At 40.4% G+C, this 27,860-nt stretch overlaps 3 protein-coding genes and 1 long non-coding RNA gene across 9 annotated transcripts; 2 read left to right on the top strand and 2 right to left on the bottom strand.

Moving 5' to 3' along the window:
* Window positions 1-280: 280 nt before the first annotated feature.
* Window positions 281-3,335, bottom strand: LOC116214789 (SNW/SKI-interacting protein A-like). Its single transcript, XM_031550248.1, is given in 4 exon segments — window positions 281-2,311; window positions 2,314-2,441; window positions 2,973-3,097; window positions 3,225-3,335. Coding segments are annotated over 2 exon segments (1,839 nt in total). The 5' UTR covers window positions 2,363-2,441; window positions 2,973-3,097; window positions 3,225-3,335; the 3' UTR covers window positions 281-521.
* Window positions 3,336-3,626: 291 nt separating this feature from the next.
* LOC116214792 lies at window positions 3,627-5,465 on the bottom strand. 2 transcript variants are annotated; one of them, XM_031550253.1, is made up of 6 exons: window positions 5,299-5,465; window positions 5,123-5,201; window positions 4,925-5,041; window positions 4,725-4,821; window positions 4,500-4,616; window positions 3,627-4,343 (listed from the first exon to the last, which is right to left on the bottom strand). In XM_031550253.1, exons 3-6 carry the CDS (start codon window positions 4,951-4,953, stop codon window positions 4,224-4,226), a joined length of 363 nt encoding a protein of 120 aa, XP_031406113.1. In that variant the 5' UTR covers window positions 4,954-5,041; window positions 5,123-5,201; window positions 5,299-5,465; the 3' UTR covers window positions 3,627-4,223. The 2 variants fall into 2 exon arrangements, with proteins under 2 accessions (XP_031406113.1, XP_031406112.1); XM_031550252.1 differs by having other exon boundaries at window positions 4,925-5,002; window positions 5,299-5,462.
* A 591-nt stretch (window positions 5,466-6,056) lies between these two features.
* Window positions 6,057-11,320, top strand: LOC116214793. Of its 5 annotated transcripts, XR_004158339.1 has the most exons (4): window positions 6,568-6,582; window positions 7,520-7,686; window positions 7,923-9,012; window positions 10,528-11,320. It is a non-coding gene; the product is annotated as an uncharacterized LOC116214793 (long non-coding RNA). The 5 variants fall into 5 exon arrangements; XR_004158337.1 differs by having other exon boundaries at window positions 6,057-6,582; window positions 7,520-9,012; XR_004158341.1 differs by lacking the exons at window positions 6,568-6,582; window positions 7,520-7,686 and adding an exon at window positions 6,078-6,242.
* A 3,002-nt stretch (window positions 11,321-14,322) lies between these two features.
* On the top strand, window positions 14,323-16,982 carry LOC116215447 (calcyclin-binding protein-like). The gene is made up of 6 exons (XM_031551159.1): window positions 14,323-14,456; window positions 14,539-14,654; window positions 15,139-15,261; window positions 15,564-15,803; window positions 15,894-15,953; window positions 16,623-16,982. Exons 2-6 carry the CDS (start codon window positions 14,544-14,546, stop codon window positions 16,725-16,727), a joined length of 639 nt encoding a protein of 212 aa, XP_031407019.1. The 5' UTR covers window positions 14,323-14,456; window positions 14,539-14,543; the 3' UTR covers window positions 16,728-16,982.
* Window positions 16,983-27,860: the final 10,878 nt, after the last annotated feature.

Below are 27,860 nucleotides of genomic sequence, written 5' to 3'. Positions count from 1 at the left end.
TCTAATTACACGTTAAGCGAGACATTTCTAATTTGTATCAGAAATACACCGTTGCTTTGGATACTAGCAGTAGCACAAGCACAAGCACAAGTAATCAAGAGGGTACACAATAAAGAACAAAGAAAAGTTCTAACTCCAATCGTAGAATTTCCTAATGAAGCGACCCGGACTGCTACCCATCCCCATGTATCATAAGTTTCCTCACAAAATTCAATTGATCCATTCATCGTATCATATGGTTCACATATTGAAGCACAAATACTAACGATCGTGATGCATATGAAAGGTAATTTCACTGTGTAATGGTTAACAAGGAATTCATGGAATTGATTCCTCTGCTAAAAGGAAGCATTGTACCAACAAATTAGTCGGATTTCCATTTAAATGCAAGCAACTCCGAGAAGTCATTATGGTACAAGAAAAAAGCATTAAAGTACAGCAAGTGCTTTCAATCCGAATACCTTAAGAACACCCAGCTCCAGTTCCGAAAAATGAGAAGGCAGAATCGTGGGTCTTTCCTCTCAACGACCCCTCTCAAACCCTATTCTAGTTCGCCCAGATCCTCCTTCATACCCGTCTCGGGTTGAGGACCCACCGCTGGCCCTCATAGTCCCTCCGCTGCCTACCTTTTCCATGGCCTTCTTACCCTTCTTAACCTCCGTCAAGAACTGATCCAACCCGAACGGGTCAGCCTCCTCAGCATCCTTCTCAAACTCAACTGGCCTCTCCCTCGGACCAGCCGTCTCAGATGCACCGGCGAATGGCTTGTCAGGCTTGAACCGGTCAGTTTTCATAATCTTCTGCAACTGCTCATCAGCATCTCCTCCATACGTGTCAGAGTCAACATCTTTGCTGGGCCTGTAAAGGGTCGAAAGAGTTGGCTGGGCAGTGAATAGCCCCTTATCGTAGACATTGTACTGATCATCAGTAGCAAACCCAGAGTCCATTCCCTTCTCTTGATTGAAGAGCCTCTGATCGTACATGACCTCTCCTCCTCTGCCTGCCCCAGTTGAAGCCATTCCCAACGCGACTTTCTCGCTGATGTCTCTATCCCTGTCTCTAGTGATCTTACTCTTCTTGCCCATTGCAGCATCCTTTGCCTCCAACCTCCTCTCCCTCTCCCTCTCCCTACGCCTCTCCTCACGAATCTTTTCCCTCTGCAGCCTCTCCTCCTTCTCTTCTCTAGTCTCCTTCGGGTAATCTCTATCTCTGTCTCTCTCCCTTTCCCTATCCCTATCCCTATCCCTCTCGTGATCCACTCTCATGTCATCACCATTATGAGCTCCTTTCTCAGACGATATAGGAATGGCAGCAGGGGGAGCTGCACCGGTCCTCTCAGATCTTGCTTTCTGAGCCAAGGCCCGAAGCTCCTGCTCCTTCCTTTCCTTCTCCTTCATGAGCATCTCTTTCTGAACTTTAGATCTCATTGCAACTGCCTCCCTAGCCTTCTGCTCAGCAACATAAAGCGCCTCGGAGAGCTTCGCAAAGTTGTCATTAATCTGTACCTCCTGGAGGCCTCTCCCATCTGCAGCAAGACGCTTGTCGAGTGGGATCGTGTAACCCTTCGGGTTCTTCCAGTTGGAAATACAAGGCGGGATTTTCCAGTCTTGTTGGTCCTTCACAGTGACTGGCCTAGGGGGAGAGTGCATGACTGGCACGGGTGGGGAACCTGAAGCCTTTGGGACCCTCTTGTGCTTGAACTTTGGTGGTTCAAGTGGGTCTGTGGGCATTTCCACCATTCTGATAATCCTCTCTTTGGCTCCGGAATTAAATGCTGCCGATTGCTGTGAAGGCTTATACTTGATGAACTTCGAGTCCGTCGATTGCTTAGGGACATTCTTGGGCTGAGCTGCACTCAACCTCACATTAACAATCTTCTCTAGGGCGGCCTTTGTCTCCTGGGTTGTTTCCTCAATCTCCTTCTCAATCTCCTTTTCTTCGTCTTGGTCTTCCTCGTTTCTGAGTATCTTGGGAATTAAATCCTTGTGCTGACTGTAAACAATCTTCTTTGCATTCTCGTTCTGCTTGACAATGGCATCATAGGCCACATTACCATGGGCATCAACTGTAACAGGGAGGATTTTTGGTCCCGGTTTCCCCGATTTGTCCCTACCCAAATCAAGCGGGTACTGGGCAATATGAATTTCAGGGAAGGCACCCCCATCCCCGAAATCCTCAATCTTTCTAGGAACAAAACCCTGTCGTTTCAAGTATGGAGGAACATGGTTGTGTTTAACCACGGCGGTTTGCTCCATCTCAGAGGAGGAGCTGAACCGCTGCTTGAACCAAGGATCATTGGTGTGGTCAAAAATGTCGCAGCTGTAGACTTTGCTGGAGGTAAGAGCTCATTCAGTGACGCCATGACAGCTCGCTGCCGATGAACTCAGAATCCCAAGAATTCAACTCTGAACAAAGGATTCTTAATAATTAGCAATAACAACCTGAGAAGAACGGAGAAAAGAAAGATCAACTATCACTAATTGTGAAACTAGTAGAAATCCCGTACAAATACAATTTCAATGATTGGTAGTTCCAAATAACAAATAAACTGAACTCGAACTTTTCAATTTCTTCAAATTTCTCATCATTTTAAACTCTTAATCATCTTCCTTCCTACAGGAAAATCCTGGTCCTTCTAAGGGATGGCGCCCTAGGGATGGCTACCAGACGGGTCAGGTCGGGTATCGAGCAAATGAACTCGCCCGTAATGCACTAACTCCAAAAATTTCCAGAAGCCATGGTCAGAAGTAATTGGTTCTTTCTCCGAATCCACATACTGAAAAAGCTTCCCATCTCCTGATGGCTGCGAAAACTTTGAAATCACCAACAAAGCACCCCATCACTGAAAACATACGATTCTGAGTTTGCAAAGCCATCGCCACAAGATCCCATATTACAGAAGCTTAAAGGCTCGTGAATCAGCTACGATTAACCAATCCGTAACTGATGAGTGAGTTAAGACGTCGAGTTACCGGATTTCAAGAACTGAGGCTAGTCGATCTCTCGCCTACTCTCTCTTTGGCAAAGGTCCCAAAAGAACTGATTGTTGTACCTTTACGAGGAGTCTCAGATGTTCGTGAACCCTAATCTTTCAGAACTGTCAAGAGTTTGCAACAGGAAATGCAAATCGATAGTTAGGGTTTGCTTCAACAGACGGAGGAGGAGGGGAAGGAAGAGGAAGAGGAAGATGAAGGAGGAGGAGGAGGAGGAGGAGCACCCCTTACCTTCACTGTCGCCATTGCCGGACCTCGGCCTTCTTTCATTGGCTCATCGTTTGTCTCCCAATAAAGGTACTGAGGTAAGAGAATGTGGACTAGATTGTAATTTGATAAAACAAGAGGGGCGTCATGGCTAATAAAAGAAACAGCCTCACTAAATTCAAATGGGCCTGACCGGCCCAGAATTCTGGCCCTAATTCATGGCCCACCTCACTATTGCCTGAACCCGGACAAGGAGCCCATCTCGAACGATTCACGCCGGGGCTGTCCCCTGGCGTTACCTATCTCGCACTGAAGTTGTGAAAATAGCTCGTAAGATTTAGTACCAACCACGACACGTTACTATGCGTGGCGTGAGTATCACTTGTTTACCGGTTTGCTATAATCTAATCGTTGTTCCTTGCCCGCGTACGTGAAGTAAGATAACCGAAAGGATAGTCCTTCCCGCATCACTTGCTGAAATCAGGTTGCTTGCTCCTACTGAGTGAGAGTGCTTCTATGAACCATAAACAGTCCCACCCCAACCTCCATCAGATGAACTTTAATGGAAATAAAGTTTCATGCTGGCAAGACATTGCATGCAGAGGGTGCGAGCTGCCCCGACCTGCTCGTTAGCGGCTCGATGACCAGTCATATCAACCGACTCACAAATCGCAATTTTATATAAGCTTAAATTGTGGAGGTGCAAATATGCCGCCCATAGTCATAAGTAAAGCCTCAAAGCCAAAAACCATGTCTATGGGATTCATTGGCCAATCTCATAAAAATCGCACGGTTTCCACATTATCCTTATAATAGATCTTAGTTAACGCAGTCCCCATGAATTTGTTTTTTTTTTTTGGGAGAAAGGGAAATATATATTAATAACTAAGCAAGAGTTCTACCCGCCATTTGAGTTAGGTACCATATAGACGTTACGGGTACGTGGAACACCCGCCAAATCAGCCAACAGAAAGCTAGACGCCTCAGCGGGAGGTGAATCAAACTACACAGTGTTATCAATAGTCATAGAGTCATCAATATAAAAAGGGTCACCCTAGCGAGCTTAGCTAAACTATCGGCCACCGCGTTAGCTTCCGTGTAGTTGTGCTTCATCCTAAAAGCGACAAAGTGACGAATGAGACTCTGCAATCCGAAATAATGTGCATTAGTACTAAATTGTTGCAATCAGAGATTGTAATTAGATCATATACTACAAAATTACACGTGCAAAAACCAAAACGTACATCTCAAGCAAAAACACACAAAAACGCAAATAAAAACACGTGCAAAATATCTTACAACAGGAACACCAACTTGCTGAGCACCTCCACCTTGGACTGCATTCAGCTCAGTGGTAGGGAGAGATAGTAAGACGGCATTTGATGTGGCACTAGCAGCAGGAACATTTGGAGAAATCTTACACATGCAACAACCAAAACGTTAATCTCAAGCAAAAACACACAAAGATGCAAATAAAAACAAGTGCAGAACATCTTATAGCAGGAACATCAACTTGCTGAGCACCTCCACTCTGGACTGCATTCTGCTCAGTGGTAGGGAGAGATGGTAAGACAATGTTTGATGCAACACCAGCAGCAGGAACATCTGGAGAAATCTCACCCTACAAAATTACGTGTGCAAAAGCCAAAACGTTAATCTCAAGCAGAACATACAAAAACGTAAATAAAAACAAGTGCAGAACACCTTACAGCAGGAACACCAACCTGCTGAGCACCTCCACCCTGAACTGCATTCTGCTCAGTGGTAGGGAGAGATGGTAAAGACAACATTTGATGAGGCACCTGCAGATGGAACATTTAGAGAAATCTCACCCTACAAAACTACACGTGCGAAAACCAAAACGTTAATCTCAAGCAAAAACACACAAAAGTGCGAATAAAAACAAGTGCAAAACATCTCACAGTTGGAACAACATCAGTCAGAGGATGACCAGTATCAGAAGGACTTCCATCGTGGACTGCCCCTTTGAAATCATAAGAGCTGAAAAAAAAATGTCAATTGGAGTTTATAGAATGTAAAAATGTCAAAAAATAATAAGAGCAATTCCCTAACCATAACACAGAGCCACAAAGCCCACCTGTTCAGTATTAGAGCCTTCCTCTAAAGGACATCTGATCCCCCCAGAAGCTACTGATGCGAGATCCTTGGGGTGAATTACTTTCTTAACCAGTCTGAAAAGATCTACACTTGTCTTAGAAACCTTGTCTGACACTTTCTGCTCTAAAGTCCTCAACCATTATCTATAATATTCTCCAACTTTCCAGCAATAAAGGAAATCCCAATCGAATCCTCCAGTCAGATATATTATTGCCCTTTGATATTTTAAGCCTTTTCATGACTCAGCTGTCTGCTTTGCTCTCATCCCCTCACGCATTTAATGATCCTTTCATTTCCCATAAAACCTTAACCTCTTCCTCTCCTCACCCACCCGCCCACTCCCTACCTGGGTTCTGAATATAATCTAGTCTTTTCATGACCGACTTTATAGCCGTTTGCCTTGCCCTGCTATGGTCTGCCCGTTTGATTACAAAATTTGTTTTTAATTCTTTTTTTTTAATTCAATAATATAATTATTATTATTTTATTTTTTTTCAATTTTTTTAACTATTCAATTCAATTTTTAATACTAAATTCTCTCAATTATTCGTTACATTTTTTTACAATTCAACAACACAATTGTTACTTTCTCTTAACTATTTTTACTTTTTTCACAATTCAACAATACATTCATTACTTTCTCTCAACTATTTATTATTTTTTCATATTTTTTTATCATAATTTAACAATACAATTATTACAAATCAATTAAAACCAAGACTTAACTCTAAAACTAAACGCAATCGCATTTTTCTGATAACCTCTTCCATTCCTCAACCCCTCTCTCCACTGCTTCTTTCCCACATGGGAGCACAAACAAGAAGGTCGAGAGGCCGCCATGGGAGTACAAGAACAGGGTCGAGAGGTTGCCACGAGAGAGCACAGCAAGGACGAGAGGAGTTTAGCACCGACGACGTCTCATGGGTGAAGTCCGACAATAGTGTTCCTGATTTTCTTTTCGACTAGTAATCATCTTTTTTTTAATTTAACTTTTTTTTTTCATCATTTTTCCAGTTCTCTTTAATGTTTTTAACCCTCAATTGGAACCTGAAGAATTCTATGAAAATTTTGTATTCTTTCCCTGGAAATTTTCAAGGAAGCGGGCTCAGCCCAAATCTAGGCCCATTTTTTTTTTTGAATCGTTCATGTACATATGTGTAGCTGCAAATTTACCGCTCATTTTCCCTGTTCGATTTCACTCCCCTTTCACCTGTATCATCTTCTCTTCGGACGAAGAACAACGTACTTCCAACAATGGTTGATGGTTAGTTATTTCTTCATGCTTCGATGGATCACCGATTTCTGTAGATTGACCTTCGATTGCTTTGATTTTGCGTGATCATTGAGCTGAGCTCCCATTTCTTTGGTCGTGTGCTTTGAGTTTTGTAGGTTTTGTGATCATAGATTTTGTGTTATCATCATCGATTGATCTTCCATTTCTATAGATTGTGTTTTCTTCGACTGAGCTCCCGCTGAGCTCCATCAATTTTGTGTGATCTTCGCTTAATCTAATTTTTCTTCGATTTTTATAGTTAGTTTACTCTGAATTGATGTCCCTTCGATTGGTGCATTTATGAGCTTCGATTTTTATAGTTAGTTTACTCTGAATTAATGTTGGTCCACTTAATCCGAGCTACTAAGCTTTGATTGCTTTGATTTTGCGTGATCAGCGAGTTGAGCTCTCATTTCTTTAGTCGTGTACTTTGAGCTTTGTTGGTTTTCTTATCATAAATTTTGTGTTATCATCATCAATTGATCTTTAGTTTCTGTAGATCGTGTGATCTTCGACTGAGCTCCGACTGAGATTCATTTTTTTTGTGTGATCTTCAGTTAATCTAATTTTTCTTCATTTTTTTTATATTTACTTTACTCTGAATTGATGTGTTGGAAAATTATGACATTGGTGAATGAGAAATTGTTTCTCATTAATGAAATGAATGTATTGAATGGTGGTTTGTAAAATTTGTATTGGACACCATCAATCCTTGAAATGAAAGGACACCATCAATTGTTATGAATTGAACGGCACCATCAATTGTAAGGAATTGAAAGGACACTATCAATTCTATAACCATCATCAATAGCATGTATTCATTGATCGATTGTCTATAAATTGTAAATTCCCCTCGTTTTTGAAGAGAAGATAATTGCATAGTTAAGTGAGAGTGTTCAACTTCGTTTTGTGGTTTGTTGGGGTGCAGATAACTCGTGCTGCTAGCTGCACTCAATATCGTTTTATCCTAGGAAATAGACGCTCACGTGACCTCGAGCACGTCCTAAAGGGATGAATCTGTTTCAAGGGGATTGTGTGAAACACAGGACTCGGCTTTCTCATGTCTTCCAATCTTTCGGTTTCGTCTTTGTAACGGTTTGAATTTCTAAGTTCTTATACTAGTGAAATTCATTTAATTTTATAGCATTCTATTTATCCAACTTGTTATTCGAATTGTCGTTCAATTTGTACTTATTACGGATACTACTTTTACATGATGTTCGTTCGATTGGTGCATTTATGAGCTTTGCTATGATCACTGATCTTCGATTCAGCTTCGCTTTGATTGCTGATCGATTGTCTAATTTGTGTTCATCATTGATCTTTCGCAGATGGAAATGTGTTCACTGGTCTAGGACTTCTAGGTGATGGTAAGTACGTGACCTCTGATATGCTCGCTGATTCTCTACTACCATTCCATCGTGAGGTTCGTGGGGTTTAAACTACTAGGTTCGTTTGAGTGCTCTGCCACTTCGAGAGGCTCGTTCTTCGCGCTCCGATGTCAGTTTTCGAAAGATTTTGCACCTCTGAATCTGCAATTCAATTTCCTATTTTCTAGAATTTTTATGGATTTTTAAGTAAATTGTTTTTGACCCTATTTTCGGTAATCATATGTATTTTCGCAATTTCTATAGAAAAATTAGTTATTCAGATGAAATTTGTTCTTGCTTTATCTTTTTCTCTTTGCTCATTGATTTCTCTTCCAAACTACCCCAATAAAGCACAGATCATTTTCCAACCTCTAAAGAGAGAAAGCTTAATTGCGATTGTTAATGGTAGATTCAAGAAGGATTAGATTCATTCTAAGGGCGTGTTTGGGAAGTAAACATGTTCAACTTTGCTTATTTTTACTTGCATGAGGACAAAGAAAGCCGTAGCTTTGAAAATTAAGGGCCCAACCAGTTGACGTATTAGACTTGTACCGACGACAATGTCACAGGGTGCTCTTTTTCTTCTTCTTTTTTTGCCCTATCGGTGGCCAATTATGACCGTTCGGTAGGGGCCATCTTCCTACCCAACAGAAACCATCGTTCCCTTCTCTAGAGTTCCATCTTTGCCTCTGTTTTAGGGTTCCATACAATCACTCTCATTTTCGATCGAAGTCGGGCACAAGAACCAGCTAATCAGCTCGAAAACTGTCAATTAGTGACAAGGAAGAAGCCATTTCACAGATTAGTAGAGGCCCTACGGTGATTTGCAGAGTGTATGGGCGTGCAGAAGACAGGGAAAGACGCTGTCCGAAAAACAGTGAAAGCTCGACTTTGTCAAGAGAGATTCCCGGAGTTAGTGAGGTCTGTCACCAAAGGATAGAGATTCCCGACTTAGGTCTTTATCTAGGGCCCCTTCCATTGCTTTGTTCACTTGCACGATGGTCTTTAAGAACCGGTCCACCTCTACTTGGGAGAGCCATCTACAGTCGAGGTAGCTTCCTCTACCCTCTTTCTACACTATTCCTTGTCGGTTGCATAACAATGTTGATTTTTTTGCTTCTCTGGTCATTGAGTAGGAAGCTGTTTTTTGGTTTCGATTAATCTGAGTAGGAGGCATGGGCTTGTTTTCTAGTTAAGCTTTTTCCATTATGGGTTTTTTTTTTTCATCTAGTGGATTAATTTGAGCTGCTCATCCTTGTTGGTTTCGGTTTCATTGCATTCTTTGGGTTCATCTAAGTAGGCATGGGTTCTTCTGAGTAGCCATTAGTCCTTGCACTTTTCTTCTTTACTGTTTCCTGGAATTCTCCAGAGTTTGAAAAAAAAATTGAAAGGTCCAAAACTGTTCTTCAAGAGGGTTTTTGCAAGATCGGTTTTTTTTAGTTTGGTTATAATTCATATGAATTTCTAGTTGGACGATTTTCTAATAGTAGACAACACAGAAAAAGGTCTTAGATAACACTTCAAAATGCCTTTATATTTGCACACCTCGGCATCGTCTCGCTGTTCTGAGAAAGAAAGATGAAAATTGGATAAATTCTAAGGGCTTATTTTCTGGTTTTGCCTTTTCGATTCTGTGATTTTTTTTCATTTTGTGGGTTAATGTGAGGTGTTCATCCTAGTTGGTTTCGGTTTTGTTGCTATTTGGGCTAATTTGAGTAGGCATGGGTTAAACTGATGTAGGCATGAGCTTGTTTTCTTATTTCACTTTTTTCATTATTTGGTTTTTCCATTCTTTGGGTTAATCTGAGGTGCTCATCCTTGTTGGTTTCGGTTTTTCCATTCTTGCAATCGTTTTATGGTATGAATGAATAGTGGACGATTGAGTTCATCCCAAAAAATAAACTCTCATGACAGTACACTAGTTTATGTTGTATTGTTGAATAATTGAAATCCGTTCTACTGCAACTTGTTTTTATTATGTTATTCATTTCGTTTGCCTGTTACGTGTGGAAGTTTGATCCGACAAGTGCATCCACCATGGCTCCTAAGGGTAAGAATATCCTCGAATAGACTGATCAGATAGAGTTGGCTTTCATTAATATTATGCTTGAGAAGTTAAAAGGAAGCAACGCCACATCTTGGAAGCAAAGGAATTGGGATTAGATGACGGTGGAGATGGGAAAGCAATTTCCCAATGAGCAATTGTGCTCCCAGAAGATAAAGGACAAAAATACGAGACTGAAGAGAATGTACAAGCAATTCACTGAAATGGTTAACCACACTGGCATCGGATGGGATGTAGACACCAACACTATCAATGAGAGTCCTGATGTACGGGATATGTTTATCAATGTACAATCTTCGTTTGCCAACTTCGCATAACATCAGATCAATCTTTTTCTTGTCTTTTATGCGTGAACTTGAATTCCTAATAATATTAGTTGAGAAATACGACAAGTCTTTCGAGGTAAAATGCATGCATGTCCTTTGTATATATGTTCGTTTTTTATGGTTGCTTCGAATGTAATGAAGTGTCCCGTTGAATGATCATTATTTTAATATGCAGAAGAACAGGGTGTTCAAGACATTCCGAAACAAAGATTGCAAGCACTACCGCCTGCTGAATGAGCTTTTCAATTCTTCAAGTGCTACTGGTGCTCTCCGTATCTCCTCAATCGATCTACCGAGGACTTCAGATGAGGAACAACAGCTGCATGAGGAATTCATATCAACATCCAAGAAAAAGCAGAAACAGCCCGTCAACCTCCAAGAAGGCCCCGACGAGAGTGACGACCCTGTCCAGATTCAAGAGCCTATTATATTTGAGTCCCGACATCGAGTGCGCAAAAGACCTTCATCGAAAAGCTCAAAACTGCAGGAATGTATGGACTTGTTCAAGGCTAGTTTCAAACAGAAGCCACATAGCACCCCACCATCGTCAAAGAGAAACAAGTCTGTTTCAAGCCCTGAGAAGAATAGCATATGGGAAGCCATGGTGGAGTTGGATAAATTGAAACCGACAATTCCTCATCGCCTGTATATAGCTGGCAGCTTAACTCTCCTTGATGACAAAATGATGAGGCTTTTCATGTACTACACGGAAGACGGCCAAAGAAAATGACTGCCGCATGTTGCAGACTCTTAAATCAGCTTGGGATCCGGCTTTATTTTTAGTTGAACTTTTTCGATAATCTCGTTTCTTTTTCTTTGTCATGAAATTACTCGTACTACTATGTTTGTTATGTGTGTTTGGATATGTTGACTTGATTATATTTTATGTGTGCTTGGAATGTTTATTTTGTACGGTTATGAATTATTGTGTTTTATTATTAATGACATGTTCATGAACTTTCTTTCAATGTTATAGGCGCACAGTTGAAAGACAATCTACCAAGGAATAACACTTCTTCGCGATATGACGATAGCTCTAGTGACGAAGAGATGGAAATTAGGCAACGATGGTTCCTCTTTTTGATAATGCAAGTTACGGCTGCTGAAGAACAAGTTAGGCGAAGCATCCCATGTAGAATTTCTCAATTCTAAGAAAAAGAGTACCCGCTTGAAGTTTTGGAGAATAATGTTAGATGTAACGAGAATTTCAAAGTGGAACCGTATGTATTTAGAAACCTCTGTGACACATTTCGACACAATGTGGCATCAATGATACTAGGAATGGTATCACCGTCGAAAAGATGCTCAGAATATTCTCATTGGTTATTTCACATAATACGCGATCTGTAGTAGTGGCGGAAAGGTACCGACATTCCAAGTAGACGGTGTCGCGTTAATTTATAAAAATTCTCCGAGAAATACAAGCCTTAGCACCCATTTATATAAAGACCGAGGAATGTTGTTGTGCAGCCCGAAATTGAAAATTATTCATAGTGACATTTCTTTACGGTATTTTTTAGATAATTCAATACTATAATAATTCATTTCGTAATATTATATATTACATATAATTTTGCATTGCCCCGCAAGATTGCATCGGAGTTATGGATGGAACCCATGTGGCTGCATGTGTGCCTAAGGAGAAACTAGTAGCTTATTGCGATCGAAATACAAAGATATCACAAAAAGTACTTGCCATTTATTCCCACGATATGATGTTTACATATGTCATGACGAGTTGGGAGGGTTCGACACATGATTCAAGAATTTTTCCGAAGCTACCACATTGTAATTATTTCCAGCGCTGCATGGTGGTGAGTGTTTGTTGATAAACTTTCTATTTCCCAAAAAATTTCAGCCCCAACGTATTTAACTATAATTTTCCTTTTGTTATTTCCAAAACAATATTATGTTGTCGATGCAGAGTTTTCCAATATTCCGGGATATTTGGCTTCATACAAAGAGGAACGGTATTACCATAGTGATTTCGATGAGGACAATCTGCTGAAAACAAAAAAAGAGTTGTTCAATCAACGTCACGCATCAGTGCGTAATGTCATTGAACGTTATTTTGGTATTTTGAAGAGGAGATTCGCCATACTAAAATTAATGCCAAACTTCAAACCGCATAGGTAAGGACAGATTGCCCTGGCTTGTTTTGTGTTGCATAATTTTATTCGCTGCAACCATTACCACGACAGGTTATTTGAGGAGTATGGTGATACTTTGGCGGATTACGATGAATTTCAAAATCCACCAGAACAAGCAGGAATTAGAATTGAAGTGGACATGAGTAGTCATGAAATGAATGTTGTACGCGACCGTATCACTAATCGATTATGGCGCGAAGAGAGAAGAAGGCGATGACTTGCACTGAGGTCTTTGTATTTGAAATTAGTAGCAATACTTTCTCTATTTGGAAATTAATTTTGTCAATTTTTATGAAATCCATTCAATTAATGTTGACAATCTATTTTTGTACATGTCTTCTACACGGACGATTTATTTCATAAAATGTGATGAACAAATACCTGATCATCAGCACGCTCGTCAAATGAATCTCATGGGGCGGTGCTCTGTGTACAAATAGAAAAAAAATGGGAAGGCATGGAGAAAAAAAACCATAAATTCCACCATCATGAAGCACATGGAGTGAGCAAATATAAATTAGACAATAGTAAGAAGGCAACGAAAAGGGAAAAAAAAAAACAATTCGGCTAGCGAGAGGCTTGTCAAGCCGTGCCATGTTTTCAAACTTAAGGCCCCACCAAAAACATAAAAATCTACGTTGACTTTGCCTTTAGCTCGCATAAATAAAGTAGAGTAAAAAATTATTTTACTACCAAACATGACCTAAAGTTTTCATATGATCAAAGTCTTTGGGTTGTGAGGAAACTATAGAATTTGACAGCTCATGATTTCGTTAAACGGTTTGTAAGATATTGTCGTTTAAAATTTTATGGTTTTGTGATAAAACCTAAATTTTAAACCAAGTTTTTGATGTTTGTTTCTTTACTTTTTAACCCAACTCTTGTTTATGAATTGTAATTTACTAAATTAAATTTCCATAGAAATAAGTAACTCGTTGATTGGAGCTCCAAGTGAAGCGAATGAATGACTTGAAAGGAGCCTTTCGACCTCCATTTTGAATAGAGAGGGAGAGGAGGGAATGAAAGAGTATAAGAACAAAAGGGGAAAAAAAGACCAAATTGATTTTGCAAAAGGGGGTACAGGGACCTTTTTGATGATCAACTAATTTTAGTGTAGTTTTATTCTCAACGAAGTTATAATGGCCGTTGATAGGGGCCAAATTGATATTATCAACTACCAAATTGAAGTTACTAAGAACCAAATTGATGTCATTAAGGACCAAATTCTTGTTTTCAAGGACCGAATTTATGTTACCAAGTATCACATTAATATTACCGAGGACCAAAATGATATAAAAATTGTTTCAAGAATGCAATTGATTTAACTTGAATAAGTCAGGGACGAGTTTGCTAATTAACTCAAAAATCACAATATTGAACCAATTCGGTTCAAATTTAAATTAACGAGGACTTTCGGATACTAGGTAATGCACACTAGAAAAAGACATTACATCGATCTCTTTGTTTGGATTGAGGGATTGGGAAGGGTGGAGAAGGGAAAGAGATCAAATGCCATGTTTGGATATTAATTTTTAAGGGAATGGAAGGGATATGGAGGGGTTGTAAATTCCACCAAACCCCTCCCAACCCCTTATTTTTCAAATCTACCAAAATGATGGAATTAGGAGAAATTGGTAAAATAACAATTATAATTCCTTCTTATCCTTCCTAATATTTAGCTTATCCAAACAAGAGAAAGGAATTTGAGGAAATAACTTATCCTTTTCTATCGTTTTCTTATGCAAACCAAACAAGGAATTTTATATCCCTCCCACCCCCACCCCACCTCTCCATTAGTGGATGTCCAAACAAGATGTTGGAGTTCCAGAATCTTCTTCTCCGTCAAGAAAAGAAAACCCTTACACAGAAAATGGCAAAAGGGCTAAAAGTTTCTAGCAGCTTCTCCATTTTCCTTCTTCATCCCATCTCGCTCTCTCTGTATCCCGTTCAAACGGTACGTACATCCTTAAAAGCCTCTGCGCATTTCCCTCTGCCAGTCTCCATATAGTCTCATCACCGAAGCTAACGAGTCTCAGCGGCAATGGCGGACGAGCTGGCGCTGGACCTGGAGGAGCTGAGGCAGCTTCACAGCATCGCGAAGCGCCCCCGTGTTCTCTCCCTCATCTCTTCCGAAATCGGAAATCTGGAGAAGGTACCGATATCCCCTGTTCCTTCCTTCCCGCACTCCCTCTCTTCATAATGCTTGTTCAACCCGTCAGTAGGAGAATTCATTGACTGAAACTGTAGCTTAAGACTGAGGATTGGCTTGTGAGCATAATCTGCGGCTCCCTTCTGCAATCTCTCCAATCACCGCCGGAATTCCGGTCGCGGATTTGAATTTGAAAGACCTGGTGTTGCTCTCTTGTTTTTCGTAGTTTTATCTCGATCGTTCTTCGTGTTCGAATTGATTATGCTATCAGTACAGTTGAGAAACTGTCAAATTCAAACGTTTGCGCTTGCATTTCTTCCGAAGTTTTGATTCACCCTGTATTCATTTACCGATTTGATCGAGTTGACAAGTTATCATGCTTGATTTGATTACTCTGGCAGTGAGCCCAAGCTTCTTGATTATGGAACAGTCCGTGTATTTGTCTATTAACTATTGGTCCGTTTGGTTCAATGGATATGCTGTGCAGCTCTCAAGTGCAAGAGCTTCACAAGCTGCAGTTCCTACTCCGGCTAAGGTGCCTTCTGCTCCATCTTTGATATACACTAGTCTTGGATCTTTCAGCTGGGATCAGGACAGCGACAAGCTCAAGGTATCAACGCCGTCCACACTCACCTTTTAATTAAAGTTTCTGCTGGGAGTTTGATCTTTTGGAGGCTGTCTGGTTAGGCTTTTGCATAGTCTTTTTTCAGTTAGCCTCCTCTGAGACAGAGGTAGTCCTATTTCGGTCACATAGAAGGCATGATTCTGACACTCAGACAAGCACCTGACCTGACAATTAGACATGTTAAAAGCATGTTTATCGAATGTCCTGAGGTTATCAGACATTGTTGTCTTCCAAGAGTGATAAGTCTGTCATGCTATCATCTTTCCCACGTCTTATATTTGGTACAGATTTACATTCCCCTGGAGGGAGTTGATCAGGAAAAGGTGCAAACTGAGTTTAAGCCGATGTCGGTTGACATTAAGATCCATGATGTTCAAGGAAAGAACTATCGGTGTGCGATACCCAAGCTGCACAAGGAGATTGTGCCTGAGAAATGTAAGGTGTTGGTGAAGCCTACAAGGATTGTTGTCACACTAGTCAAGGCTACAAAAGGGAACTGGCTAGATCTACATTTCAAAGAGGATAAGGTAAAATAATCTTATCCTTGGGCACTAACCTCCCATTGTGCTTCCCCTTGAAATGAGTGCTGATAGTAAGGAACTTCCTTCTTGAAACAGCTGAAGCCAAGCGCTGACAAAGACAAAGACCCGATGGCAGGAATTATGGATCTGATGAAGGTAAGAGCTCCTCAATTGCATAATACCAGTTAATTGGCAGATTGAATACATTTGGCTCTCATAAGCATTCATGGCAAAGTCATGTACAGGAACTTAAGAAATATTGGTTACACTCTCTTCCTCATGGCGTAATTTATATATGGCATGAGATGGGTGGATAAACCTTCACTCCCCAGGATTACTTTTAGTGTCTATCGCAACTGTTGATTTTACTTGTAGGATACTTGTGAATGATTCTTAATTTCTTACCCTCTGGGTTGAGTGAAATGGTGGAAAAGTACAGTGGGGATAAGGTGATGATAATGGTTGGAGTAGTCTACGGGCCTGTAGGATTACGAAGTGTGGAGATAGTGATTCAAACAGTTGTTTGTCCTTTAATTTCTAGCTGAGTGTGCTATCTCTGAGTCAGAACAGGGCCAAGAAACAATGTACCGTCGTCGTAACAGTGACTCTTGTCTTTGACATTTGAGTTGGTAATGTTATGATACATGGTGATTTGTACCCGTCGAACAGTTGTTTCTTTTTTAATTTCTAGCTGAGTGTGCTCTATCTGAGTCAGAACAGGGTCAGGAAACAATATACCATCATCTTAATGGCGACTCTTGTCTTTGACATTTGAGTTGGTAATGTTGTGATACATATGGTGATTCGTGCCCTGTCAATTTGCAGAACATGTACGCGGAAGGGGATGAAGAGATGAAGCGGACCATCGCAAAGGCATGGACTGATGCTAGATCTGGAAAAGCAGCAGACCCACTGAAGGGATTCCAATGAGATATTATGCCAGGCTTTGCAAAGCCTAGAATTTTTCAATGTGAGTTTGCCTTTCATGTTTTATTATAGGGGGCGAAAATCCTTTTGGATTCTGCCATTTGGTACTTGAGCTCATTTTTGAGTGTTTCTTTTGCATGGTTGGAAATGTTGAACTGCTATCTTGTAGTCTTTCGGTAGTGTATTAACAGACCCTTGCTGTAAAATTCCTGGGTTCATCTTGGTATGCTTTTAACTTTTGTTTGCGATCTTACATCACATTATTTAATTAATAGAGCTGGCGCAAAGACATACTGGTGAAATACTTTGGAGTCTTCCTCTACAGCTTCATCAATAGGAAGTCCACTTAGCGTGAGAAGGGGCTATAGCCAAAGTAATACGACCGTGTTGACAATTCGGGTACTGGGAAAGATCATTGGTCAGAGTGCTATCTAAAAGTCCCCTATGATTCTAATCTGAAAGTCACTTAATGCCGGGTTCAACGTCTGATACACGGAAAACAGCATGCCATTGGAGAGTGTCCTCCTTCAGGTTGTTCGAGGAAGGGAGGGGGTGGATTAACCGGAACGTAAATGACCCGCAATTTGAACTCTTTGACAACCTTTCCATCCTCCGCTTTAAACTGCATAGAGGCAGAGCAAGATGACAAATCATAACGAAGATAGAAATTTTGGACTCTCAGGATTGTTAAAATTTGAATGTTATCATAGGCATGGCATCAATTTTTTTTTTGATATATATATATATATATATGAAAATATATTGCTATTTTGAACAGTTACTTGTTCCTATAACTTACGATATTTAGTATGTTTTTGTAGATAAAGCAAACAAAGTATAATAATATTAATTTTTGGGACAAAAGTATATTTTAAAGGAAATATAGTAAGAGGTATCATAAAATTTAGAAGGCATGGCGATAAATTTTTAACCATTATCGGACTGTATGTTGAACAAAAGTGGAACGAAACTAACGATTCTTGGCCGAAAAAATTATTAATCCTTGCAATTGGTAGAAGAAAGAAATGCATCATGGAATCTCTGAAAGAGTGGAAATTATTGGGAATATTGACGTATCGGGACTTTAAGAATCTCCATGTGTCTGTAAATGAAGGCCATTTCGTTCTTGGGCAAATGGGACGCTTCTCATTGCTCTCCTTTTTTTGTTTTCTGAATAAAAAGGCTGGGAGGGAAGACCATCATAATAACCTCTCTCTAGGGAGACCAGAGGAGCTCCACAGCTGCCATGGAATGTTCCATTCGCCCGATTGGATAAAGGGTTCAGTGAGACATCAGTCCACTTAAGTCACCATGATCACACCAAAGCGCACAATGAACCAGAACAACTCCTATATGGTAGAGGACAGGGCTTTACTAACACAAACACTTTCGTGTTTAAGTCAAGGTTCGACGCATTGATCTCCCTTTTAGAAAACAAAGCCCGTTCCACTGGGCTACCACCTTGGTGGTGCTTCTTATTGCCCTTGACTACATCGATAATTGGTTTGTTTGAGCCGGCCAGTCAAACAGAATGGACCGACATTCGGAATATCTGAAGTGCGCTCATGCAATAGGGCGAAGAGGCGCATCGGGGCATACATGGCAGAGGCATCTGGGGGTTTCTTTTACTTAAAGCAGCACTATGATAATACCACAAACAATAATAGAAGCGGGAAAATATTCTTTTCTCATTGTGTCTCGTATACAAAGGGGTACCAATACCATATATACATGCTAAACAAATCAGAAAACAAATCGAGAGGAAGAGAAAATGGGAAAGGAGAAACTGCAACTGAAGAAGGGAGCAAATAAATAAAATTAAAAATAATGGGGAGACCGTTTAAGCAGTTCGAATGCAAAAACAATGGGAGGCAGTGGCATCAGAAGTCGATGCAAAGAGATAAAGAAATCATCAGCGGCATCAGAAGTCGTTAATGGAGAGCATACAAGCGAGATTGCACAAGCGTTTGGGATGGTATGTATATGAAGGAAACAGAAATTAGTGTCAGAATTATTAGCAATTAAGGGAGGAAGTGAACAATGGGAATTAAGAAATTAATGTCTTTTAACTCTTTTAACGGTTGCGGTGGAGGGGCTTGAATGTTGACTGAGTGAAGTTTGGGCGAAAAGATTTAATATTAAAAATTAAATTGAATGGTAGTTAAGATAAAAGAAATTGGAAAAAAATGAAAAAAAAAGTAATAATTATGTTGTTGAATTAAATATAAGTAGAATTAAAGTGAAGTAGAGTTAAAAAATTATTTTGTTGCTAAACAAGCTTGAATAAGTTCAGAGGGATGCCGGGGGAGAGGAGACGTTTCGTATTCACTGGAGTAGAAGCGGTTTGTCCAGAGTTTTTTTTCTTTTTCTTTCTTACAGTATTTATTTTGAATTGTAAATTGATAATTTATAGCATAATTACAAGGATGGGATAGGAAATTAGTGGCGGAAGGACATGACCGTTACAGTGAAAACACGTATTGATTCAATAGGGACGTGTCTACTAATGAGAAAACAAAAGGTACCACACCAAGAAATTAATTTTTGTTACAAAAGGTGCCCACCAAAAACGATGAGTCACGTCTAAATACAATGAATGATATATTTGAAAAAGAATAAAAAATATATATAGAAATTTTTGAAGGGTAAAATCGAAATTATGAAATGTGAAAAAACACTTATTCAAGCTTAATATTTTTATATTACTAAGAGATAGACTTTCAAATCTTTTTTTTAACTTAAGTAGAAGGATAGTTTTGAATTTTTTTTTGTGTGTATCTCTAAAGTCTAAGGCAATAGAGCTCTACTATTTCAAGTTCAAGCCCCGGTCAACCTATTAAAGGGTGAAGCTCTACTAATCATAGACTTTCTCCATTCACATGACTTAAATTTGAGATCTTAATTAAAGAGAGGAAACGTTGAATATTAATTTTGCAATTTGTATGAAAAGAAATTCTTGGCCCCTGTTCCTTTTTCTTGACTGCTTCAACCACTGCCATAAACTCTGCCTTTGTGGTAAATAATGCAACTGTAGCTCGCAAGGTTGCCTTCCAACTAATGGCACAACCACTAATGGTAAATATATACCCAATGAAAAACCGCCTCATGTCTAAATCTCCTGTAAAATCTTAGTCGACATAGTCGACCAAACCAGTAGAGTCTCGACCTAACTCCAAACAAACATCAACAGCACCTTTAGATATCTCAAAATCCATTTAACAGCTTGCCAGTGGCCTTTTTCAGGACAAGACATATATCTACTAACTACACTGATAGCATGAGCAACATATGGACGAGCGCATACCATCACATACATGAGACTTCCAACTACACTCGAGTAGGGAACTCTGGACATGAACTCAGATTCCTTCTTGAATTGTAGTGCCATCGAAGCAGAAAGTCCAAAGTGTGCAGTAAGAGAAGTGCTCACCGGCTTTGCACTTTGCATAGCAAATCGCTCCAGCACCTTCTCAATACTTCTGCTGAGAGAAAAATAATCGGCTTGAGCTTCTTTATCAAAAAATCTCTATTTCCAAAATCTTCTTAACTGCTCCTAAATCCTTCATCTCAAACTTCAAATTGAGCTTTTGACTTTCAACCTGTTAATCTGAGATTTATCATTTGCTGCAATCAACATGTCATCAACATAAAGCAGCAAATATATAAAGGACTTATCAGCAAGTCTTTGCAAGTAAAAGCAGTTATCGTACTTACTCCTTATAAAGCCTATACTTATCATGAATGAATCGAATTTTCTATACCAGTCCATAAAAGGATTTATTCAGCAAACAAACACGGTCCTCTTTGCCTTCAACCTCAAAACCCTCCGCCTTCTGCATGTAAATATCTTCATCTAAGTTGCTGTGAAGAAATGTCGTCTTCACATTTAGTTGCTCCAACTCCAAATCGTAAATGGCGACAAGAGTGAGTAAAGCACAAATTGATGTGTGCTTCGCGACTAGAAAGAACACGTCGTGGAAGTCAACTCCTTCCACCAGGTTGTAGCCTTTCACAACTAGATGGGCTTTGTACTGAGTGTCTTCACTCCTCAAGCCTTCTTTCTTCTTAAAGACTTATTTGCAGCCCACTATTCTCTTGCTAGTTGGTGATTTGACTTGCTCCCAAGTCCCATTTTTGTGTAGGGACTCCATCTCTTCTTCCATTGCTGTCAACCATTTGCCGGAATCGGGAGCATGAATCGCCTCAGAGTAAGATGTCGAATCGGAAGAGTCGATGCTCTCAGCAACACTAAGAGCGTATGCTACCATGTATTTAAAATCGTATCTCTGAGGTGGATTAATTTGTCTACTCTCCCTATCTCGAGCTAATAGGTACTCCTCCAACTGAGGTGAAGTCTTTCAAGGTGGGGCTTCAATTTCAGGTTGGCTCTCAGATTGATCTGGAGTAAAGGTGTCTACCTTCCTTTGACTGGAACTAGCTCCGATCTCCAGCTCCACTTGCTTTGAGACATTTTCATTTCCTATAGAAAACACAAATAACTACTTCCTTGAGTTACGCATCACGGATTCATCAAATGTAATATCTCTACTAATAATAATTTTCTTGGTTTCAGAACAATACAATGTATAACCTTTGACACCAGGTTGATAACCAAGAAAAATACACTTTTTCGCTCTAGGTTCTAGCTTCCCTTCATTAACATGAGCATATGCAAGACAACCAAATACTCTTAAATGTGAATAATCGAGAGAACTACCTGACCATAACTCTTCAGGAGTTTTCAACTTAATTGACTGATGCAGAGACTGATTCACTAAATAACACGCCAAGTTGACTACTTCATACCAAAATTCATTCCCAGCATGCATAGACTCGTTCTAGTAGGGTCTTGTTCATCCGCTCTGCTACACCATTTTATTGCGGGGTGTTCGTTACCGTCCAGTATCAAACAATGCCTTCCTTTTAGAAAAACTTATTAAACTCTAACCCACAAAACTCGAGGCCATTATTAGTACTGAACCTCTTCACCTTTTTCTCGGTCTACTTCTCAATAAGAGTTTTCCACAGCTTAAAGGTATCAAACACATCAGATTTATTTCTATGAAAATAAATCCATACCTTTCGGGAAAAATCATTGATAAGAGTCAAAAGGTATTTGCAGCCTCCCTTCGAAGTAACTTGTGTGGGACCCCATAAGTTTGAATGGATGTAATCAAGAGTTCGCTTCGTTCAGTGTACTGCATGGGTGAAACTAACCTCTTCTGCTTCTCGAATATGAAGTGCTCACAGAAATCGAGTTTCCTGACACTTAGTGTAGGTAAAGGCCCCCAACTACTTAGGATGGACATGCCTTCTCACTCATGTGCCGTAAGAGCATATGCCATAGCTCTGTTGAGTCAGATTCTGACCTAGAGGAGGATATTGCTGCTGAGCCAGTCGCTATCGAGCCATGTAAAATATATAAACTGCCGATCTTTATTCCTTTCATTAAGACAAGAGCTCCACATGAAATTTTCATGTCGTTAGACTCGATGATAATGTTGTAGCCATTCGAGTCCAGAATACCTAGCGAGATGATATTCTTCTTCAAATCAGGCACAATCCTGATATCTTTTAAAGTCCTAACGACACTATCATCGTGCATCCTGATCCCGACTGTACCGATGCCAATGGTCTTATAAGCAGTGTTATTGCCCATAAGAATAACTCCACCTTCAAAGGATTTGTATCTGAAGAAATAGTCTCGATCGAGACATATATGATATGAGCATCTGGAATAGAGAATCCACTCATCCCTGAACTTGGATTTTTTGTCTTCAATCACCAACAGTACATCTTCGTACTTCTCCTTGGCTACAACAACATCAGCTACATCGGTCTTTTGTTTTCCCTTCTCATTGTCATGATCGGTCTTTTTCTTGTTCTGCAAATTCCAACATTCGTCGACAATATGGCCCCTTTTTTTATAGTATTTGCAAGGCTTGCCTCAGTTCCTCGACTTTGACCTAGACATGTTCTTACTAGAATTCTTGGATAGCTGCCTTCCTCTTGCAACTAACCCTGAGGCCTGATTATCCGATTTATTGCTAATTCATTATCCAGTTATTCTTTACTCAGCAAATTAGCCTTAACATCATCAAATGTGAGATATTCTCTACCATATATCATTGGTTCCCTGAAAGTCTAGTGAGAAGGAGGTAACAAGCATAATAATAACAGGGCTTGGTCTTCGTCCTCTATTTTGACATCTATTTTGACATTAACGTTCTTCAAATCGTCAATAAGGGTAATGAATTCACTAATATGAGACTTGATTATAATACCTTCGGCCATGCGGAATGTGTATGGAGATTGCTTCAAGACTAGCCGATTAGCCAGTGATTTCATCATATGTAAGGTTCCAACTTTTTCCGTAAACCGGTTGCTTTCTTCTCTGAAAGAACCTCCTTCAGAACGTCGTTGGTGAGACACAACTGGATTGCTGATAGAACCTTCTCGCTCATTTCCTCCCATTCACTTGCAGACATGGACTCAGGCTTTGTGCCTGACAACACCTTCTTAAGACCGTTATGCACCAAGAGGGCAAGCATTCGGTCTTGGCACAAGCTGAAATTGGAGTCCGTCAAACTTTTCAATGTCGAATTTCGTCATAGACATCTTGAGTTGATGCAGAGAAACCCTATCGATGATGGCTCTGATATCAGTTTGTTGAGATCGATAGTCGGTTGGGATCAATTTGTAACGATAGAAAGAGATCTAACTCACGAAATTCTCGACGAAATAATTAAAAGGAGATAACGAAAGAGAAGCTTGCATACTCGTGTACGTGGTTCGGGCCAACAATGTGCCAATCATATGTCCACGGGCAAAGGAGGCTTTACCCATTCTTCTTTTATTATGAGCGATGAAGTTGTTAAGTACAAAGTATTTTTCCAAACCCCGATTACAATGTTGTCTCTCTGCATTCTCTTTCACTCTCATCCCATATGTAATCTTATACAAGAAGAAAAAATCGGGGAAAATAAATCACATACATGAAAGAAATCAACTGAACAAGGAAATAACAAACTAGCCAAATCTGTTATGATTATGCTAGATCCCGCCTAGGAATTCTGTTACTTTCTGCAATCAACTATGCGGCTTACCACAATCGACTGTCCGTGGCTTCTGTCCTTTCAGCCTATTCAAACTGCAGTTGGTTATCTGCAGTGTTTCAATCGATTGTCCATAACTTAAGTCTTTCTTGATGCCTTCAGGTTGTGTTTGATTTTAATTGATTTGTAATAACTATATTGTTGAATTATGAAAAAAAGTGTGAAAAAGTAATTAATAGTTGAGAGAAAGTAATTATTGTATTGTTGAATTGTGAAAAATGTAATGAATAGTTGAGAGAATTTAGTATTAAAAATTGAATTGAATGGTTAAAAAAATTGAAGAAAAAAAGGAAAAGTAATAATTGTAATGTTGAATTGAAGATAAGTGGAGTAGAGTTGAAAATTTTTCTGAAAACAAACAGACCCAAGTCTTAGGGTGACAATTCGAGTCACATTCAACAGGGGTGGTGGCGGCCAGCGATAGCGGAGGCCACCATCACCCATTTTCTTCCTTGAACTTTCATTTTTCTTTTTTTGCTGGTTCAAATGGGTGAACCAGCAGTCAAATTGGTACAGTTTTCGGGACACGTCATCATTCCAAAAAATTGACGAATTTCGGATGCGACCCAATAAAGCTGTGACACGATGAAAACATTTGAGTCCGTTTGGAAACAGAATTTTGCTCAACTCTACTCAACTCCAAACTTTTTAAAATTTCAAAATGATCAAAATGTTTTCAAAGTTTTCACTTTTGCCCCACCCTTCTCCCTCCTCCGCGACGTCACTGTTCATCGTCTTCCTCCCCCCTCCACCCCGTCTTCTCTCTCTTCCTTCACGCCGATCCCCGAGCCCCAAATCTCACCGATCGATCCTAGGGTTTTCGATTTCCACTTCATAATCTGAAGATCGATCCTAGGGTTTCCGATTTCCACTTCATAATCTGAAGATCGAGGCCAAGTTCACCGTTTCCAATGGAAGCTTGACTCCATGGAACCTCAGACGAGATAATCGGACTGAACTGTCAATGGAGTGGCAGAAAAGCTCAGATAGAGAGAGAGAGTGAGAGAGAGAGGCGAAGCGAACCTGAGCCAAGGAACATGTCGTCCCACTATCTACTTGCTGTTGCTGCTTCCTTCTGTGGATTTCCCGAATGGTCTTTTGCTACTTCTTATTCCATCCTCCTTCATTCCATTTCTGGGTCGTGGAATTTTGCTCTCAGCGCTGATGTTCCGGGCAATTCTTGCAGGTGCCCCGCCCTCAGTTTCGACAGCCACAGCTCTCGAATCAGACACTATTTCCTCGCAATTCAGGTCAAGGGTTCGTGAGAGGTACTCGGAAGTTCACTTCTTTCGTCGTGAAGTTCATTCCTTGGTGGACGGAAGAGTGGTCTTGATGAGGAGAGGGAATGAGGAGAGGGTGGGCTCGAAGATAGGCGCCCAGGGGGGTGAGGAAGATGATGAACAGTGACGTCGCGGAGGAGGGAGAAGGGTAGGGCAAAAGTGAAAACTTTGAAAACATTTTAGTTATTTTGAAATTTTAAAAAGTTTGGAGTTGAGCAGAGTTGAACAAAATTCTGTTTCCAAACAGACCATAAACTAAAATGTAATTTTTCATATTGGATAGGCCTATATATGATAAAAAAAAATCTCCCATTATTGACTTCTTTTACGCCCGCTCTAAAAAGCAATCTTCATTTGGACACTTGTTATCTCTACTTCTCGAAAGTTACAAGTGACTGGGCTCCTGCTGAACCATTAAGCCAATGTGGCACTTTTCAACATAATCTTTTCATTTTAAATAAAATTATAGGTTTTAAAAATAAAAAATGGAAATTGAGAAAAAAAAGAGGGGGGGGGGACGATGCAGCTGGGAGGAGACGGGCGGTGGGGCTTCCCGCCGGCCACCCACCTCCGGGTAAGTGTTAACCAAGAAAATGTTTTTATCTATTTCTTGCTTAATATATATTACTTATCAGAATGACAATCGCAATCTCAGTTATCTTCGATGTTAATCTAATGGATATCGTAACATTTTACCGATATTGCAATAGTATTTAGGAGAATATTCCTGCTAAAATTTACGGGCGGTGATATATCTACCCGTTTGAATAAAATTAAAGATATCAATCTATTAATGACCCTTAAAAAGGAAAAAAAAATCAGATTTACCGATTTAAATTGGGAGGAATATATTAGCACATTCTTCTATATATCTTTGTTATATATAGATTCTAAGAAACTATGATCCATAAATTCTAAGAAACTATCAGTTGATGCTTACTCTCTTCCTAAATTAATTACCCGATTAGTCCGTCTGTTCGTATAGAGACTAAACTAGGCCATGGCATCATCTGGTACCAGTGGTGGTGGCGACGGTGCCAAGGAGTGCAGAATAGAACTCGTGGTTGTAGAGTGTGCCGGTGGCCCGGTCGCATTGGGCTATCCCGTCAACGCAAAGCCCCCTCCTACTCATCACATCCCTAAAGATCAGGTAGCAGCTGTGCCAGTGACGACTGCCAGTGTAGGTGGCGAGATTCCAGTTACAGGACGACACCCGGCTGCCCCTGGTAACTCCCACTCATCAACTCGACGATCTGCAGCCCGCCGGCACTGCTATCGTCAGATATCAGAGCTCGCTGTCACCATATTTATTGCGGCCTTTCTCATCTGGCTATACTTATCCTACCATCAGAATCCGCTTCCAAAGCAGCCCACCTTCAGCGTCAAAGACTTCGCTGTCTCGAACTTCAGCATATCCAATTATCACGGTCGCACGGCGCTTGCCGCCAATTGGGAAGCAACCATCACTGTGGTCAATCCCAACCGCAAGCACACGCTGTCCCTGGAAAAAATCCTGAGCTTTGTCTATTACTACGACGACACCAGCGCTGGCCAGCTCTCCCTTGGACAAGAATTCCAGCGCCTCCATCACCGTCAAGACCACGACCAACTTGACCGGATCAGACAGGAGAGAGGCTGCACTGGTGGAGAATATCCGTCAGAAGCTGCGGAACACCGGGACCCTGAGTTTCAGCCTCGGTATCCACTTGAACGAGGATTTCAGTCACCATTTTTACATCGATGTAGTAACTGCTTACTGTGAAGGTCTGAAGGTTGATTTCCTGTATTTGGGGGATATCGTTGTCGGAACATTATCGACTGATAATCCAAGAGGTGAAGTTTCATGCTGGACTTCCTATTGCGACTGGCCGGATGGGATCACCAAATCTCTCGACTGTTGAAAAAGGTTATGATTATCACTATCCAGCAATTAGGAAATAATACACGCCATTGGGAAAGGTTAATTGATCTTGTTTAACATTGAAGATAACGATTGTGATTTTTTTTTTCCGTAAACTAAATTGTGAAAGACATTGCTGTCGCAATTCCAGGAGAATGAATAGTAAATATTATTTCCCCTCATCGAGTGTCCCATGGGGTTGAAATTGTTTATCACTAAATTAATACTTTCATTTTTGGCTAATTGTTGGTATGATTGTGATTTTTTTCAATCTAACTGTTGTGATTTAATTCTCTTACTGTGATTATTCAAGACATTGCTTTACAGTATCATCATGCTGACTGCGCTCGAGTATATTGATTCGGCTTACGAAATTCTAGAGCCGGACCCAAAAAAAGTCCCCGTGGTGGGACGCTTAATTTTTCATTACATATAAACCTCATCAAATTTTGTGGATTGATGGCGTGTCCCGAAGAAAAGTCACCATGTGTCCCAAAAGCTGATTACGTTTAGTAGTGAGCCGGCCAACAAATGAAAGAAAAAATAATCGAAACAGACAATCGGAAAAGGAAGATTTGGGGTTCGGCTTTTTTTTTTTTTTTTTTGTTGGGGGGGGGGGGGGGGGGGTGTGGTGTCGAGGGTTAGGGATTGTGGCTCACCAGCTACTACCCCCTCAGAACGAGGTCGCCAGCGCCACCAATGACCTCCCACCTCCTCTGGTCTCGCCCAATCTCTCTTCGGCGCCCGGGAGCCACCATCCCCTCCCTCCATCTTCTTCTTCCCAGCATTTGCTTTGCTGCTGTTTTTTTTTTTTTTGACTTTATTTTATTTTATTTCAAAT

The sequence above is a fragment of the Punica granatum genome, chromosome 7 (assembly GCF_007655135.1).
Source record: "Punica granatum isolate Tunisia-2019 chromosome 7, ASM765513v2, whole genome shotgun sequence".
Lineage (NCBI taxonomy): Eukaryota > Viridiplantae > Streptophyta > Magnoliopsida > Myrtales > Lythraceae > Punica > Punica granatum.
This window is presented reverse-complemented; position numbering and strand designations above follow the sequence as displayed.